General features: G+C 40.2%; 1 protein-coding gene across 1 annotated transcript; it reads right to left on the bottom strand.

The window, feature by feature from the left end:
* Positions 1–11593: 11593 nt before the first annotated feature.
* On the bottom strand, positions 11594–12376 carry LOC112588862 (uncharacterized). The gene has a single exon (XM_025300043.1). It carries the CDS (start codon positions 12369–12371, stop codon positions 11946–11948), a length of 426 nt encoding a protein of 141 aa, XP_025155828.1. The 5' UTR covers positions 12372–12376; the 3' UTR covers positions 11594–11945.
* Positions 12377–17148: the final 4772 nt, after the last annotated feature.

Here is a 17148-nt window from a genome sequence, read left to right as displayed (position 1 = left end):
TTTGCACACAGTCGCATACTACACATTTCCGCATTTTTATAATTAATTAAAAAAATTAATTTTTTTATTAACATTCACTTATAACATTCACTTCCACTTTGATGTAGAACTAATAACGTTCACTTCCACTTTGATGTAAAGCACGAAATATTAGGATACAACCTATAAATGCACTGGCGGCACACGTGAATGCCGTATTGCGCATGCGCGAAGAGATAAAGAGAATATCGTACACTTCCTCGTTCTGTCTCATTCCCATTATTCGCAGGGATCACTCTGTTCTATAGGAAAGGGTAAGCAAAGCTTCGTCTATTCATACTATGTCTATGGCTCGAACCTTCTAGACCACCGTCGCCTATTGCTAGTAGACGTCACGTTACGGGTAAGATGGCGACCGTGACGTCACGCATACCTCAAAAGAACAAACATGGCGGCGGTGTAGGTAGGGTCGAACTTGGGTCCCGCGATTACTATCGAACCTGGGCCCCGCGATTACTATCGAACGTCTATCGGACGTCTCTCGAACGTCTCTCGAACGTCTGTCGGACGTCTCTCGGACGTCTCTCGGACGTCTAATAACCGTCATACCGCAAATAAAGAACTGTATTTTTATCAAACACAATTATCATATAAAATCCTAAGAGGTGAAAGGGGATAAGCGTGTTGGAAGAAACATCTGTACATTTGAAATAATTAAGCGTCGTACAATTCTCTCCAAGACCACCAATTGAAAATGTTTAGTACGTTCTGTAAGGCACAATTTTTCATATGATTATTACATCGAAAAGTATTATTCAAATTTTGCAGAGAAGGCATGTCATCATAATCGGTGTCCACAGTCCTAATGATCACGTTGCTTTTCACATTGTCATCCAGAAGGTGTAACAACCATTCCCGCTTTTCATGCCCCTTTACATACACAAGTTGAGATGCGACATCTTCAAGCTCGCCATACATATCACCTACTACAGCGGTAGTAATCAAATATTCAGCTCTGCAGTATTTGACGGTTCCATCTTCCCATCGTAATCCATGATGATTAGCCGTTAACCAGTAGGCTCTCAATTTGTCTGATCTTGTGAACAGATGCCATGGCATCGGACTCGTGAAGATGTAGTGTGAAAGAATAGTTCCATTCTTCAGTATCGCCGCTTCTTTTACAATAAATCTCTTTCCAACCATGTACCCTTGTAGATCCACAAAAGTCGGCACATCCATGGTGAAATATTCTTCGACACGTCCGGGAGAGACATGTTGTTTATAGCACTTTGTTGCATATATTATTCTTTTCTCGTACATACTTTCTGATGTTAGTTAAGTTTGCGCACCATGTTGGTTAGCGGGCTGTATTCAACTACACGATCATGCAGGATGAGACAATATGCGGTAGTATTCGCCGGTATATTTTCCTTACACTCAAATTCTATGCGCACATCCACAGTGGCACTCTTGACGGACTCATTTTGACGCGAGCAATCGATAACTACAAAAAGACTTAGCCGCAGAAAGTCGGTAGTTGTTAACCATGCCTCAGCATTATCGCATCCATAATACGATTTACGAAAACGTCTATACATATCGTAAAGTACGGCGTATTTATTTTTTATAAAGTCCAAATTCATGTCGTCGTACGGATAACACTCTGAATTCAGATAGAGCTTCACGTTGATCAATTTGTAGTCATTGAAACGAGTTATATTTTCCGACATGACATTCTTCCGGCCAGTCTGCAGCGCAAAGATAACGTATCGAGGTTTCTCCAAGTTAGTAGCAGTTTTGACAGTCCACAAGTGTTTGGTTGTGCTTTGCAGTAGAGGAAATTCATACAGATCCCACGAGCGGAAACTCATACTCAGGTATCGTCCATCCTCCAAAGTTTTCAGCATGGAAAGTTTATTGATATCGTTCAAGATTACGTGAGGCATTCGCCATTGTATCTTGAATAGCTCAATCTTAGGATCCAGCGCTGAAGATCCTAGTAGACTGTTGTTGTCGCTGCGCGATCGTAATAGAATCAATTCGTGACGCGCGTTAATCACTATACGCTTGTAGTCTTCACAGAATCCTAGCAAAACGTTGAGCGGTACACAAAAGTTGAAGTAGCCGTCCGGCGAAATAGTGTCAGTCGTATCCCACACGGCATTTTTCATGATGGCATTTTTGTCTGAAGATATCGATACATAGTTTTTGAGCGTTGAAGTTATTCCCACGTTTCTGTTACGATCAATCTCCACACCATCCAGTTCATAACGGATCTCATCAAACATGAATGCAACGCCATTATATCCCAACGTTACAGTCGCACCATCGACTGCAACTTGTGTTGTCACCTTCCCCTCGACATAGAGATAACTCTCACATGGCAATATATATAAATCCTGCTGCTGTATGGGTATTCGTATCTCGTCGCTATGTCCAAACGTTGTGTTAGCGTATGGATTGTACGTATGTATCTCAATTTTGACGATGCGCTCGTCAAAGACCGGTTCACTTCCAATGTTCAAAATGTCAATCATCTTTCTCAATCGTTTCGTACGATGAATCCCAGAGATTTCAAAAATTCAACGTTCAACGCGCTGAGTTTCTTTCGAACGAGGGATTTTGTACTGTTTGTACTGTTAATTGCGCGTCTCGTAAAAAGTATATTTCCAGCTTGTTTCACCTGTTCCACTTGATTCACCACAAGCATTTCATAGATTACGTTTATTATCGTCGCCGTCGTACGTGCAATCTAACGGTAATCTCTTCTCCTCGAAAATCGAGCGATTGTCCTTAATCAACTACACGCACCGTTAAATCTGTAATGCTCCGTGCGATTGGAAGGTAAATGACATGTGTTGGTGTTTCCGATATCTTATATCCTGGTAGCACCTTAGGCGAGAATTCATGTATCGTATGTACACGCATACTGTTACTGTACGCACCACTGACAACGCTGCATTCTATACGAATGATATTCACGTTGATAATCTTAATCGGGGCATCCGATTCGTACCATTGGTGCGGTTCTAATATACGACTCGATGGGAATTCCAAAAGCGAGCCAATGTTATTTAGTTTACTAAAATTTATTCTATAAGCACATTTTATTTCACTCTTCATCGTATTATTATTGGCACGAATTATTATAGGATATTCATTCTCGTCATCTCTATATGGATTATTTTTGGAACGCACTGCTTTTGGAGAATGTGAAATTGCACGTTTCAGATATTCGTATATGGCGCGCAATTCGTACGATCCTTCAGGAATCGTAATTTCTTCATCGTTAGCACCATAGTAAACTTTATTATTCGACGAATTTACGTTTGGTATCGTATTGTATGCTTCGAAATCTGTTAAACCGAGCTCGTAATCACCATCGCTCAAATCTATAGCGGGAAAGTAGCTCACCGTAAGGGTGCTACTGTTGCCAGTCAACGTAAGCGTTAGCGACATGTTTGCAAACTGTCGAACGAATACTGACTGCTGTTAGTGGAATGTCATCATCATCATTTAAATTGATCCTCTACCGTTTGGAGAAACTGCAAGCACAATTTTCCGCAAATGCTCTGGTTGTAATGTTGATATAATGTGCGATTGTACAAAATTTTCACTACATCTCTCAAGGTATCGAATCAATTCCTTGGGCGGTCGAAGATTACCAAAACTGTCAAAATATATTGCGCGATTTCCTCTTTTCGCATACGCCACCCAGTGAATACTTGGTTCCTCTGTGTTGTCTAAATTTACAATACCGCTCTCGTTTTGACGTACTCCATTTATCGGTAAGGCGTCACGCATGAAAACACCTCGAAAGAAAGATATACGCATATGCCTCGCTAGTCTTTCCAACTGTACATTAATCATTGCACCCGTGGGTAATTTTAGCGTTTCTTTGACGTTTTTTTTCTGCAGCGCCTTTCCCGCGCTTATATAGAGCAAGATAGATTCCGCGATCTTTCGTAGCGCGACCTTCCATTGCGCGACCTTCCATTGCGCGATGATGACGTTTTAATTCTTCCAGCTGGCGTTGCGCGGCTTTGCCATCATTCACTGCTTTTGCGACACCCGCCGCTCCACCGACTAGTGAACCGAGAACTCCCAGTAATGATAGAATTGGTAAAATACCACCCCGTTTTGCTACTGGAAGTGCTCGTTTTCGGATATCTTTCTTGGACGACTTCGTTTTCTTCGTGCCCATACCCATGCCGATTTTCGTTTTGGCTTTCATAGCAGCCCAAACGACTGCAGCAGCAGCTTTCTCGCCTAGAGTTGATTCTTTCGAAGTTATGCGTTTCCGTGCTTTCACAGCGAGAATCTCATCCGCCGCGTGCCGTTCGGTGAGATTGTTGCTACGCGAATAGGCTACATCGTGCTCACGACACGCCGCGTCCAATGAATTAATGCCTTGGTCACCTCTGACCAATCGTTTTACCAAGCGAGTTCCAGGACCACAAAATTGATATCCGGGAATGTGTAGTTCGATAGGAAGAGCATTTATCGCGCGATTCAATAGACCACTGCCGACTTTGACTTTTGTCGACGACATTCACTACAGTCCCTGATCAGCGGTGCTGGACCGTCGATATGTGTTTGCTGCCACAGACGATTGTAATGTTCCAAATACCGACGATACTGCTGAACCTCTGGATTGACTCTTGAATGTTTCGGGAGTCTATCCTGCAAATCGTCAATGTACTTTGCAAATTCGCGTAACAGAACAATCTTCGGTATATATTTCAATTGTTCGGAGGTTAGCTCTCGAATATCATGGGTATCTGTTAACAGGAGGAACATTTTCTAAACTGAGTGTTTCCCAGATTGACGCGCTTATATATATAGTTAAATCAGCGTCACATTTAAATTATTTTGCGACTCACGGGGGAAACATGCGGTTCGTGAAGCAACCAATGTCGATATGCGTGACAAATTTCGACAATAGAACGGAATCAATGCTTGAGCAAGAGGCGCGCAGGCATGGAAACATGCTTCCGAACACGATACGCGGCATCATATGCGGTCCCTCGAATTGCGGCAAGACAAACATTCTCATCAGCTTGTTGGAAAGTCCGCACGGTCTACGTTTCGAGAACTTGTACGTGTACTCGAAATCGTTGCAACAACCTAAATATCGCTACTTGGAAAATCTGCTGAAATCGATAGATGAAATTGGATACTTTACATTCTCCAATAACAGCGATGTGATTCCAACGACCGAAGCGCCCAAAAATTCCATTTTTATCTTTGATAACGTTGCATGTGACAAACAAGATACGATAAGAGAATACTTTGCAATGGGTCGTCATTCGAGCGTTGACTGTTTCTATCTCTGTCAGACGTACGCAAAAATACCCAAGCATCTTATACGGGACAATGCAAATCTTCTGATTCTCTTTAAACAGAATGGTACCAATTTGAAACATGTGTACAACGATCATGTGAACACTGACATGTCATATGAGGATTTCAGTACATTGTGTTGCAAATGTTGGGAGGATAAATATGGTTTCACAGTGGTTGATAAGGATAGCTCAATGACCGACGGACGATACAGAAAAGGATTTAACGACTTTGCTGTGCTGTGAGATGCATAATCGTCATTTTAACCTCAACGTGGTAACATCTTCAACATTCACAAGACAAACATATCAATGATGAATAGTACCATGAAGATCATGAATCGTGAAAAGGTAGCGGAAGAGATTGCGAAAACGAGCGAATCGATCCGCAAGAAGTATTGCGCTTTGAAAACCGGTAGAATGGTGGAAAATGCTGCATTGGAGAGACACTTTAAACCTATTATTGAACCTCTCAAGCAAATCGCGGGAAGCAGCGCTAATATGGTAAGTAACGTTGATGTTAAAACTGAGCCATTATCAATGAGTACAAGCGAAGAAACAAAGAGTGTAATATTAAAACCCGAAAAAAAGATAAAGCGTAAGGCAAAACTTTCACTAGTCGCATTGACTACACCGAAACGGAAACTATTAAACGATCCTCTGATAGTTCCTACATCGACGGGAGCTCTACAACATGAGGAACTACATGAAATGTCGCATGAACCTTCACTGATCGACAATCTACTCACTGATGATGATGATGATGATGAGAATGTTTCCGAAACTCTCGATAAACCGGTAGTGACATCCGTTAGACGTCAGTTGCGAACGTACAAAGGACAACAAACTTTACGTGATCATTTTGGTCCGTTGGGTCAAAAATATATGGGAGCTGTGCTAAGCAGTGGAAAAGATAACACTATATATTATGTTTACGGCGTACGTCTTATAAGGGGAGGACGCATCAACCGGGAAACGGTTTGGAACGAAACTTACGGAGTTAATAGTACTTGACTACTAATAACTCATGGTAATAGCATACGACGCAATACCTCTTCGTTTTCGAGAAAAAACGGTCTAACGAAAAGAGTCAACAAAGTGTACGAGTTAGTAAGAAGAATATTCAACAAAGCGGCGTAGCGCAGCAGCGAAGGTAACGGAATACCGAGGTGACGGCTGAGGTTCGATCCCTGCTGTATGGTTTTTTTTATTCTGTAAGCATAAAAATGAAACAGAAAACATTAATAAATAATAAAACTGCGTTTCTTAAATATATTAGTGTTTGTTAAATATATTATTAATGATTTAAATTGCAAAAAGACCGTAAATCTTATCTATAAAATATATAGTGTATGAGAAAATTTTTATATAATAATTGCAATAGAAATAGAAATAAAAATATTGTTATGAAATATATAGAAATGCTATTAACCCTTTGCGGTCGATGCCGCCACAGTGGCGGCATTCGTAAGTCGTCGTAGAAGTCGATGCCGCCAGGCTGGCATTCATGATCGCCTGGCGTGCGGCACAGCAAATGAGGCTAGCGATAATGAAAGAAAACTATCCTCCCGATGCTAGATTCAAATGTTTAGATCAACTTACAGATATCCATGTTTATCGATCTCTTCGAAATCAGCCGATCGCAAAGAGTAAAACTAGTATGAGATAATTTTTCGTAATCTTACCAAGTATGTCGGTAATTACTTTCCGGTTTTTGTAACAGATGTCACTAGCCATAAGTATGCAATGTTATAATTTGATACATATGTCATTTTATTCTACTGACATTAACCTCAAAACTACACAAGTTACGTTCCGCCAAAATAACAGCGTTATAGATTAATAATTTTTTGAAAATGTCGAGTTTTGTGCCTGAAAACGTGCATTTGCGGCATGCATTACTTTTCTTGCTTAATCAAAAGAAAAAAGCCGCTGAAAGTCATCGTTTGCTGGTAGAGACTTACGGTGAGCATGCTCCAACCATAAGAATATGTGAAACGTGGTTTCGACAATTCAAATGTGGTGATTTCAACGTTCAAGACAAAAAACATCCTGGTAGGCCGAAAACGTTTGAAGATGCGGAATTGCAGGAGTTATTGGATGAAGACCCAACACAAACTCAAAAACAATTGGCAGAAAAGTTGAATGTGAGTCGAGTAGCAATTTGTGAACGATTACAAGCGATGGGAAAGATCCAAAAGATGGGAAGATGGGTGCCACATGAATTGAATGACAGGCAATTGGAAAATCGGAAAATCGTCAGTGAAATGCTGCTTCAAAGGTATGAAAGGAAGTCATTTCTGCATCGAATAGTAACGGGTGATGAAAAATGGATTTATTTCGAAAATCCCAAGCGAAAAAAATCATGGTTATCACCTGGCGAAGGCGGCCCATCGACTGCAAGGCCAAATCGCTTTGGTCGCAAGACCATACTCTGTATCTGGTGGGACCAGGTTGGTGTCGTATATTATGAACTGTTGAAACCTGGAGAAACAGTTAATACTGATCGCTACCAACAACAAATGATCAATTTGAACTGTGCATTGATCGAAAAACGTCCACAATACGCTCAAAGACATGATAAGGTGACTTTGCAGCATGACAACGCGCCGTCTCATACAGCAAAACCAGTCAAAGAAGTGTTGAAATCACTTGGATGGGAAGTTTTATCGCACCTGCCGTACTCTCCAGACCTGGCTCCATCCGACTACCACCTTTTCGCATCGATGGGGCACGCGCTTGCAGAGCAGTACTTCGCCGATTTCGAAGAAGTTAAAAAATGGCTCGATGAATGGTTTAGCTCAAAGGAGAAACAGTTCTTTTGGAATAGCATCCATAAATTGCCTGAGAGATGGGCAAAATGTATAGAATCAAATGGCCAATACTTTGAATAAATATGTTTTAACTATCCATTGTAAATAACGTGTTTTCTTTAGCGAAAAAACTGGAAAGGAATTACCGACACCTGGTATATCGTATATATAAAATATTTATTTCTGTTACAATTCTCTATGTTGTATTGAAGTCGTGTTGTGTTGAAGTTATGTTGTGTCTTTACCTCTTCAGGCAATCCCCCTCCAAAAACTTCCTTTGTGTCATTCTAAACGATCGTTAAGAATGACGAAATGATTCGAGCATCGGAACAGTCGTCAGTAAAGCAAGCAGCAGTGTGCGTTTACTACTGATACAGAGCAATTCGGTGATCATATTTAAATTACATATATCATAACAATATCAGAGAATCCTTCAACAAGCAAAATAGTTGGTGTAGAATTGCTAGAAGAAAGATCTTTTGAAAATGAAGATTTTAAAGGTGAATTCACTAATGCTCTCGTATATGCGAATTCTATTTACGAGAATAATGAATTATTATCGAAAAATCCTCCTGCGAAAATATATATTTTTACTCCTATTTCCATTGCAATTATTATATAAAAATTTTCTCATACACTATATATTTTATAGATAAGATTTAGGGTTCTTTTGCAATTTAAATCATTAATAGTATATTTAACAAACACTAATACATTTAAGAAACGCAGTTTTATTACTTATTAATGTTTTCTGTTTCATTTTTATGCTTATAAAATAGAAAAAAAAACCGTACAGCAGGGATCGAACCTCAGCCGTCACCTCGGTAATCCGTTACCTTCGCTGCTGCGCTACGCCGCTTCGTTGAATATCCTTCTTACTAACTCGTACACTTTGTTGACTCTTTTCTTTAGACCGTTTTTTCTCGAAAACGAAGAGGTATTGCGTCGTATGCTATTACCATGAGTTATTAGTAGTCAAGTACTATTAACTCCGTAAGTTTCGTTCCAAACCGTTTCCCGGTCGATGCATCCTCCCCTTGTTAGTAACGATGGAGCGATGCTCGGTGATAAACGTATCGATGTGGACAGAGACGATAATATAATCATAGGCGAAACAGGATACATTGGAACACCCGGTCTTTACGAGCTAATATTCAAAAGAATCCCCGACAATTCTGTGTACACCGAAGCTGATATGCAAAAATACAAAAATACTATTGGCGACAAATACTTACAGACGCGGGTACCTCCCGCAAAATCCTATACTCGGTAACAAGGGACACAAATATAAACATATAATCGCGCCCCTAGTATCAGATGCGTCGAGCAATAAAGTGGGAGGAAAAGGTTTATACGCATCGCAAACTATGATGACCTTAAATGACAACAATATCGATTACGTGCATTGGGATGATCCCAACGAGCTGGTGGATCGTCTGCGATTGCTTGACGCTTCGCGCCAAGCTGGCAACAACTCGCACGAGCACGAAATTTTATCGATTATCGAAGAACTCTGTGAAGCTGGTCTCATTATAAATTAAGCAGCGTGGCATTGACACAAGTCAGTCAGTCGGTACAACTTGTTCCGAAATGTCAATGAATAAGTTTGGAGTGTCGCAAGAAAACAATGGTGCGAAAACTGATCGAGCGCATCAATGGAATGAACACGTTGAAAATTACATACATGAAAATGCCCTTTGTTTAAACGTTGCCAAAGTTTTTGATGCAAAATCGCGCAAGATAAAACATGTAGCGCACCCTGAAGCCGACAGTGACGTTGCAACCAAACAATACGTGGAAGAATGTGTTGCAGGTGTGAGAAATCATTTGAATGATGTTGCAACCAAACGATACGTACATGAAAATGCCCTTTGTCTAACCGCTGATGGCAAAGGTTTTGACGCAACAGGGCACGCGATACATCATGTAACGCGGCCGAGAGCCTTCAATGATGTTGCGCACAAAAATTATGTGAATGAGAGTATAAAGTCTGTAAAACTTCTGCTGCATGAGAGTAACGTTGAGAAGAAGCAGTATATAGATGAGAATATAAATTCTGTAAAGCTTCTACTGCATGAGAGTAACGTTGAGACGAAGCAGTATGTAGATGAGAATGTTAAAAAATTGAAGGATTGGGTGGAAGACTACCAAAAGAAAAACATCTGAGCATAAATAACATTCATGAGAATACAGAACGAATTTTAGACTGGACAGATTCAGAGATAAAGAAATCGTCGAAAATATAAAAGTAGAATATTGCAGTTGAATCGACATATAGTATCGACGTAAGCAAGAGACGAATCATCACGAGCTACAATGGTGAAGCAATCGTCAAAATTTAACAAAAAGAAGAAAAGTTCAGAGAAGCAACTCATTGGTACTATTTCAGCTATTTCTGCCGGTGTAAAGCGACAAAGCTTCACGCATGATCGGAAAACGACTCGGCGAGTAACGGGGAAAAATAATGAGAAGAAACATTCCGAAAAAGAACAACTAGTGAAAGAATTACACGCTTACACGAAAGAATTACTCCAACGAAATTTTCCTCGCAGACGCGTCATAGTGCGTGGATACAATGATCTTTGGCAGGCTAATGTGGTGGAAATGCGTCCTTACTCGCGATTCAATGGAGACCACCACTACATACTCACCATTATCGATGTACTGAGCAAGCACGCATGGACCGTGCCGTTAAAGAGCAAAAGCGGAAAGGAGATAGCTGAGGCATTCGCAAAGATAATTCGGATGGAAGATGTCCGAAGAACTTGTAAACTGATCAGGGAAAGAAGTTTTACAATACAGAGTTGTAGAGCTTGTGAAGAAACACGGTGTCAATCATTATTCGACTTATTCAGTAATGAAGGCATCTGTTGTGGAGCGATTCAACCACACGTTAAAGAACAACATGTGGAAAATGTTTACGTTCAACGGAACTTACAAATGGATCGACTCGTTACCGCGCCTCGTCGTTGAATACAACACGCGAAAACATCGAACTATCGGCATACGTCCTATCGATGTGACTCCTACGATTGCTAATAAGCTCTTAAACACAGTCTATAGTAACATAAAGATTGCAGCGCCTGCGAAATTCAAAGTGGGTGATCTGGTACGTGTCAGCAAATTCAAAACTATCTTTGAAAAAGGCTATACACCGAATTGGACAACCGAAGTGTTTAAAATCGTCAAAGTGCAGACAACTAATCCTGCAACTTACCTACCCACAGACTCGCGCGGGAAACCTATCGCCGGAGGTTTCTACGAACACGAACTACATAGTGTCACCAATCCAAATGTATACTTAGTAGAAAAGGTGTTGCGCAGGCAAGGTGACAAAATATATGTAAAATGGTTGGGATTCGACAATTCGCATAATTCATGGATGCAAAAGGATAATGTATTGTAAAAAATGAATACAGTTTTGTTAGAACATTTGATGACATATTTAATTGTAAAATAGCTAATAAAACAAATAAACGTTATAATAGTATACTATAATGTCCCCATGGTAATGTATTTATCGAATCAGGCATAATAAATCGCTTATCATCGTATGGACTGAGAGCAGTTTTCGTTTCGAATACCGTGTATACCTCATGCAACTTGGATCTTATGTACGATTGACGCCGACTCGTTTCAACTTCCTCTCTCAAACAATGCGTGTAATCGTCAAAATTGATCGTTCGTGCTATAATATTCCTCTTAACACCCTTCGCCCTTTTGGTATCCTTTTTACCTTCTACTTTCAGCGCATACATTTTTGCTCTGAGCCCGACGAATTCTGTCATTATAGCTCCGTTATTTTCATCTTTCATAAGCCCTGGAATTTTTTTGTTCGTGTATATGGCATACCGTATATGTTATTTTGAGAATAATCGCTCGTATCAAACCTAGCAATGTCACGTTTCATTAGCTCATACACATCATCGGACATTATGTGGTAAATTAAGCTATCTGTGTCCGTATACAGTACTTTACATTTCTCGTGATACAGAGGTGACATGTACTCATGGTGAAATTCATACAAGCAGGTCTTAGATATGTCAAGAATACACATACCCACATAGATCGGCTTGTTGAACTTCACTTCGAGTTTTCGCAATTCAACGGCAATTAAATTTTCTGAAAAGATGCTCCTGCTATGAAAATTTAACATAGCGACCATTGCCTCTGCACCGTATCGTCCATCCCATTTTGTCAAAAGTTTTACATCGACATGATTGCGAACATTTTCCATTGTTTTGCCGAATACCGCTTTGTTCATCAATTTGTATAAATTTTTCTCAAAATCGTTTGTTGCATGCGTTCGAAACTGCGTATTTAATTCTATGTAGTTGCGTAGCCATGAAGTTTGTGCGAATTGGAGTATGCGATGAATCTTTTCGATACGAAGACCATGGTGTATGCACTGCTGCAGATTACGATAATGAATAACATAACATTGCTTATTATATAAAGTCGCAAGGAGTTTTTCTTGCTGTTTGTTCGGGGGCTTCGTTCGCGTCGGACAGAACGGTAGATCTGCATGTGCATCATGCAAGTGTTGAGGATACTTCAAATCAACCTCGAGAATATAACCTGTGAGCGAATTTAGCGGGATTGATGATACATCAAAATTCGACGTATCATCAACCCACTTAAATTCAGCGTATGGTAACGGTTGACACATTGCCCAGCCATACAAATTATTTATATCAAAGTACATGAGGTATGAGGATGGCTTCGATGGATCGTAAGATTGCATGTATTGGTTATTGGCTTTTGCGCATCTACCGGAACACTGACTCAGACCGCCACGTATACCGCGTTCGATAAACATTACCATATCAATATCTGTGAGTAATTCAAAATTAATTTTTGTATGTTTTAACATCGCGTCCCACGTGAAACCTGGCAATGTGTAATAATGCGCGGGATCTAAACCGTAACTTTTGATACAACTATCGCGGAAATTTTCGAAAATATCAGCCAATAACAAAACATCAGTCTTCAGGTACAAATCGCTATATTCGCCTAAAGTTTGAATAGAAAACCGTTCCCATACGTTCACGGCGTGCGTGTAATCGCTCTCAGATACTGTATCACCTGTCAGCGAACTGTAGAATGACTCGCGCGGTGGTAAACATTGATCCTGCAGCTTGTCATTGCAATCCACATATTCGTACGGAAAGACACCTTTTCGCATTAATAAATCAAAATCTTTGTCGGATAAGTTTTTAAATTCGGGTTGAAGAATTTTTAATTTGTCTCCAGTGAGAAACGATGCTAATTTATCGAGACTGGTACTGAGAAATTTGTACGAATCGATGAACCGCAATTTAATATGATTTCGCCAGTCTGATGTTTTACTTGTATCTTCAATATGTTTGGTAAATGAAATATATTTTTCTTTCGTTATTGGTAGTACATCGACGTGACCTTCGAATGCGGTGCCTACTTCCTTGATAATGAAATGAGCGTCATAACCTGATAAGTTATGAAAAACTATCGGAATATAATAGGAATCTGTATAATTTAAATTACAATTGGAATGTGCCGGACCCCTGTATTGTCCGGTTAAATGACAGTGATTGCGTACGCGTATATCCCCCACTGCGAATAATTTTTCGCATATATGACAACGCGTTGCACTATAAAATGCTGCACACTGTTCTTGTGATAAAATTTCCATAGGGATATTATTACGCAGAATAATTTTTATACGATGCGCCAATTGTTTAAGTTCTTCGACGAACCACGAAATGCAATTCGGATTGCGACGACACTGATATGCGGATAATGATTCATCGTAGGAACATCGTATATAATAAGCTATACTATGTACTTTATGATGCTGATACACATACGATTTTTTTTCTTCGTTTGGCGTTTTCTCTAGAATGCATTCCAGGTCAGCGTACACCACGAATGGAATCCGTTCCCTTCTGCTGTAATTTAGTAAAACTGAGCCACTTGTTGGCCTCTGTTGGCAGGATGACTGCACAGTCATTCAACTTGTTGCAATCTATGATATGATTCTCCAGTTTTTCGTTGGAATAAAAATAATGCAAGCAACTGAAAAGAAATGGATATTACGAGTTATTCTTTTATTTCATATTTGTTATATTATATTTATGGTGAATATCTCCTTACCGATCGCATATATACTTCTTGCATTTTTTCTTACTTACTTACTTGTTAGTTGCATGTCCACAAGACGTGACAAATTCTTGATCCACACGAAATGTCCCATGTTGCACTCTTGTGGATCTTGCACATATAACAAATTTACATGCTTTTCCTCCTTAATGGCGAGACGTATCGGAACGATCGTACATGCTTCTTCTTGCTTCTTTTTATCTTGAATAGTGTATACGTTGATGGATATGTTGTTTAGCTATTCAAACTTGGTAATTTGTTTAATCGTCATTGGAAATTCAATATCCTGAAGATTGAATATTTTGGTGTAACGTGGGTACGAAGATTCCCGGTCTCCATGTCTTGCAGCTGGATATAATGCCGCGACCACGGACCATGCAAAACATGCGTTGTCTTTAGTTCATACGTTTATCACGGCTTTCTTTAATTTTATTTCGCGAGGCAACTCAATGTTGCACTTTGCATGCAGTGGATTGTATTTGTTCACATTGGCTGTGAGATCAAGTATGCGCAGCAGTGCCCACTATCACGTTCTTGAAATTCTTCCAAAGATGCCAAAGTAAGCTCGATGACGCGTTGCTCGTACCATTTATTCAAATCTAAAGCAGAAAAGAGTTCACTGTTTCTCGTGTTAATGCTTTTGAATGCATGATTGTCGCCTGAGATAAACTCGCCATTGAACACAGTGTTCACCTTAAGATTGTCGTGCTTTTCTATAGCACTTCACACGTGCTCGAGCACTGTACTCTTCGCATCTTGGAGAAATCGAAGAGGTTCGATATGGTTCACGTTAATAACTGCGCCGGTTGATATGCGGCTTTCGAACGCTGTATCAATTTCTCTCCATACCAATTCTGCATTTCTTGATGCGTGTCCAGCACCCACGTGTATGAAGCGTTCTTGCACAGAAATTTTCAGTCCCTCGAGTCGTGCAATACGAGCCACCACTGATTGCGCGGCGCCAATCAACAATCGCGGTCATCTTGCTCGACTTTGTTCTTCCAAACATCTGATACACTTGTCAAACTTTTGCACTCATGCGTCGTTAGCATCTCGCGAATTCAGACGAGTGGATTACTCCAACAGTTCTCGTTCGGTTTGAATGAAGTCTTCCATTTCTTTATTAACTACAGAGAATACTCGGCTCTTTGGAATCCTTTACTTTATATTCTCTCCGTTAGAAAACACGTTCGGATATGCGCGAGTCAAATGACGACCGTGAAAGAAGGAGGGCGTACTAGGCGATGGGACCTGCTTCTTATTTCGTCCCGAAGAGAGAAAAAATATCGCGTAAGTGCGGTAGTCGCTAGACCGGGAATTGAACTCGGGTCTCTCGCTTGCAGGGCGACTGCTCTAAACCCACTGAACTACCTGACGCTCCATGGTCAAGACACTCTCCTCTCCCCTGATATCGTTAAAAGATGTCGTTCAGAAGCGATATCTCTAACGCCATCCCGAGTCTAAACCAAAGATATCTACATCTCATTTACTTTCCTGTTTTGAGGAATATATCTGCGCATGCGCTACAACTCTGAAGAGTAAGAGGAGGGGATGCCCTATAGTAGCTTTAATATTAGGCTTCGGAAAAAAACCTCTGTCTTTCAGTCGCTCTGTGAACACGAGATTCATCGGTTGTGTCTCTACATAGTAAAGTTTGGGTGTGTCTACATAATAAAAATGTATGCTGCCGGTGCTGAAGTGAACGCTAAACACGCAAATTATTACATGCCTGCTCAACATGAGGACGAGGCTCCACCGAGCAAGAAAATGTGCGAAAGGTGAGTGTTATAATGCTATTTCTTTTAATTTATCCGTAGTAATTTTTCCAAGATTCAGACATGTAAATTTTCTATGTCTTTTCAGCGTTTCACGACCTTCTGCTATGCATATCTTAGGACGCCGATACGCTTTGACTGCAACTGCTTATAAATATTTGAATATCGGAATCAACGTAGGTGCTGAACCCGTCATAGACATAGTCATTGATGATAATCGTGGCAAACAACTGCTATTGCCGATCAAAACTTGGAATGCGCTAATGGGGCAACGTGCTGACATCCAAAGATTTCTGCAGGCCAATTTTTATAAGTCATCGTCTCCCCCGATGCGTATAGAAGAATTAACAATAACGTCATGTAAGATGTACAACTCACAAATTGTGAAACTTACAATTTTTAATAATTGCTTATATGTAACACCAGATACGTTAAATGTATTATTTACATTTGAAAATTGCATCAATCACATGTATGGATGGTTATCAGAAAATATCTGTTAGTGTAAAATTCAAAAGTTTTGTAAATATTCTTCGTGAAAAGAAGAATTATATTACTAATATACATACTGCAACAAAAACAATACAAGAAAGCAGCGACTTTGATCGCGAGTCGCTCATTGATTGTGAATTGTTAGCATGCGCTGTAAAAAATATATGTATGAAGCCGTGAACAAATAAATGATATTCTAAAACATAAAATTATGTATAAATTAATTCTATATGTCTCCCATTTTACTTTCCTCAGAACGATGAGGATAATGCCCGGCGCAAGTCGGTATGGTAAAATAAATCTTTCGACGAACGTTTCGTAATTCCCTACCAACCTAACCTATGATGGTCTAAGTGGTAGGACCATCGCACAGTAAACGAAGGGTCCGGGTTCGAGTCTGGCCTAGTTTCGACTTTGTTTTTCTTTTGACGCATGTATGACACCATCATACACACTGTAAGAACCTTCACTAGGCGTCTACTAGCAAGGTCTAGGAGGCTCGAGAGACGTCCGAGAGACGTCTGAGAGACGTTCGATAGACGTTCGAGAGACGTTCGAGAGACGTTCGAGAGACGTCCGATAGACGTTCGAGAGACGTCCGATAGACCG

Source organism: Harpegnathos saltator, unplaced genomic scaffold (assembly GCF_003227715.2).
Source record: "Harpegnathos saltator strain DR-91 unplaced genomic scaffold, Hsal_v8.6 scaffold318, whole genome shotgun sequence".
Lineage (NCBI taxonomy): Eukaryota > Metazoa > Arthropoda > Insecta > Hymenoptera > Formicidae > Harpegnathos > Harpegnathos saltator.
Note: the sequence above shows the minus strand (reverse complement) of the source record. Positions and strands in the feature narration are given on the sequence as shown.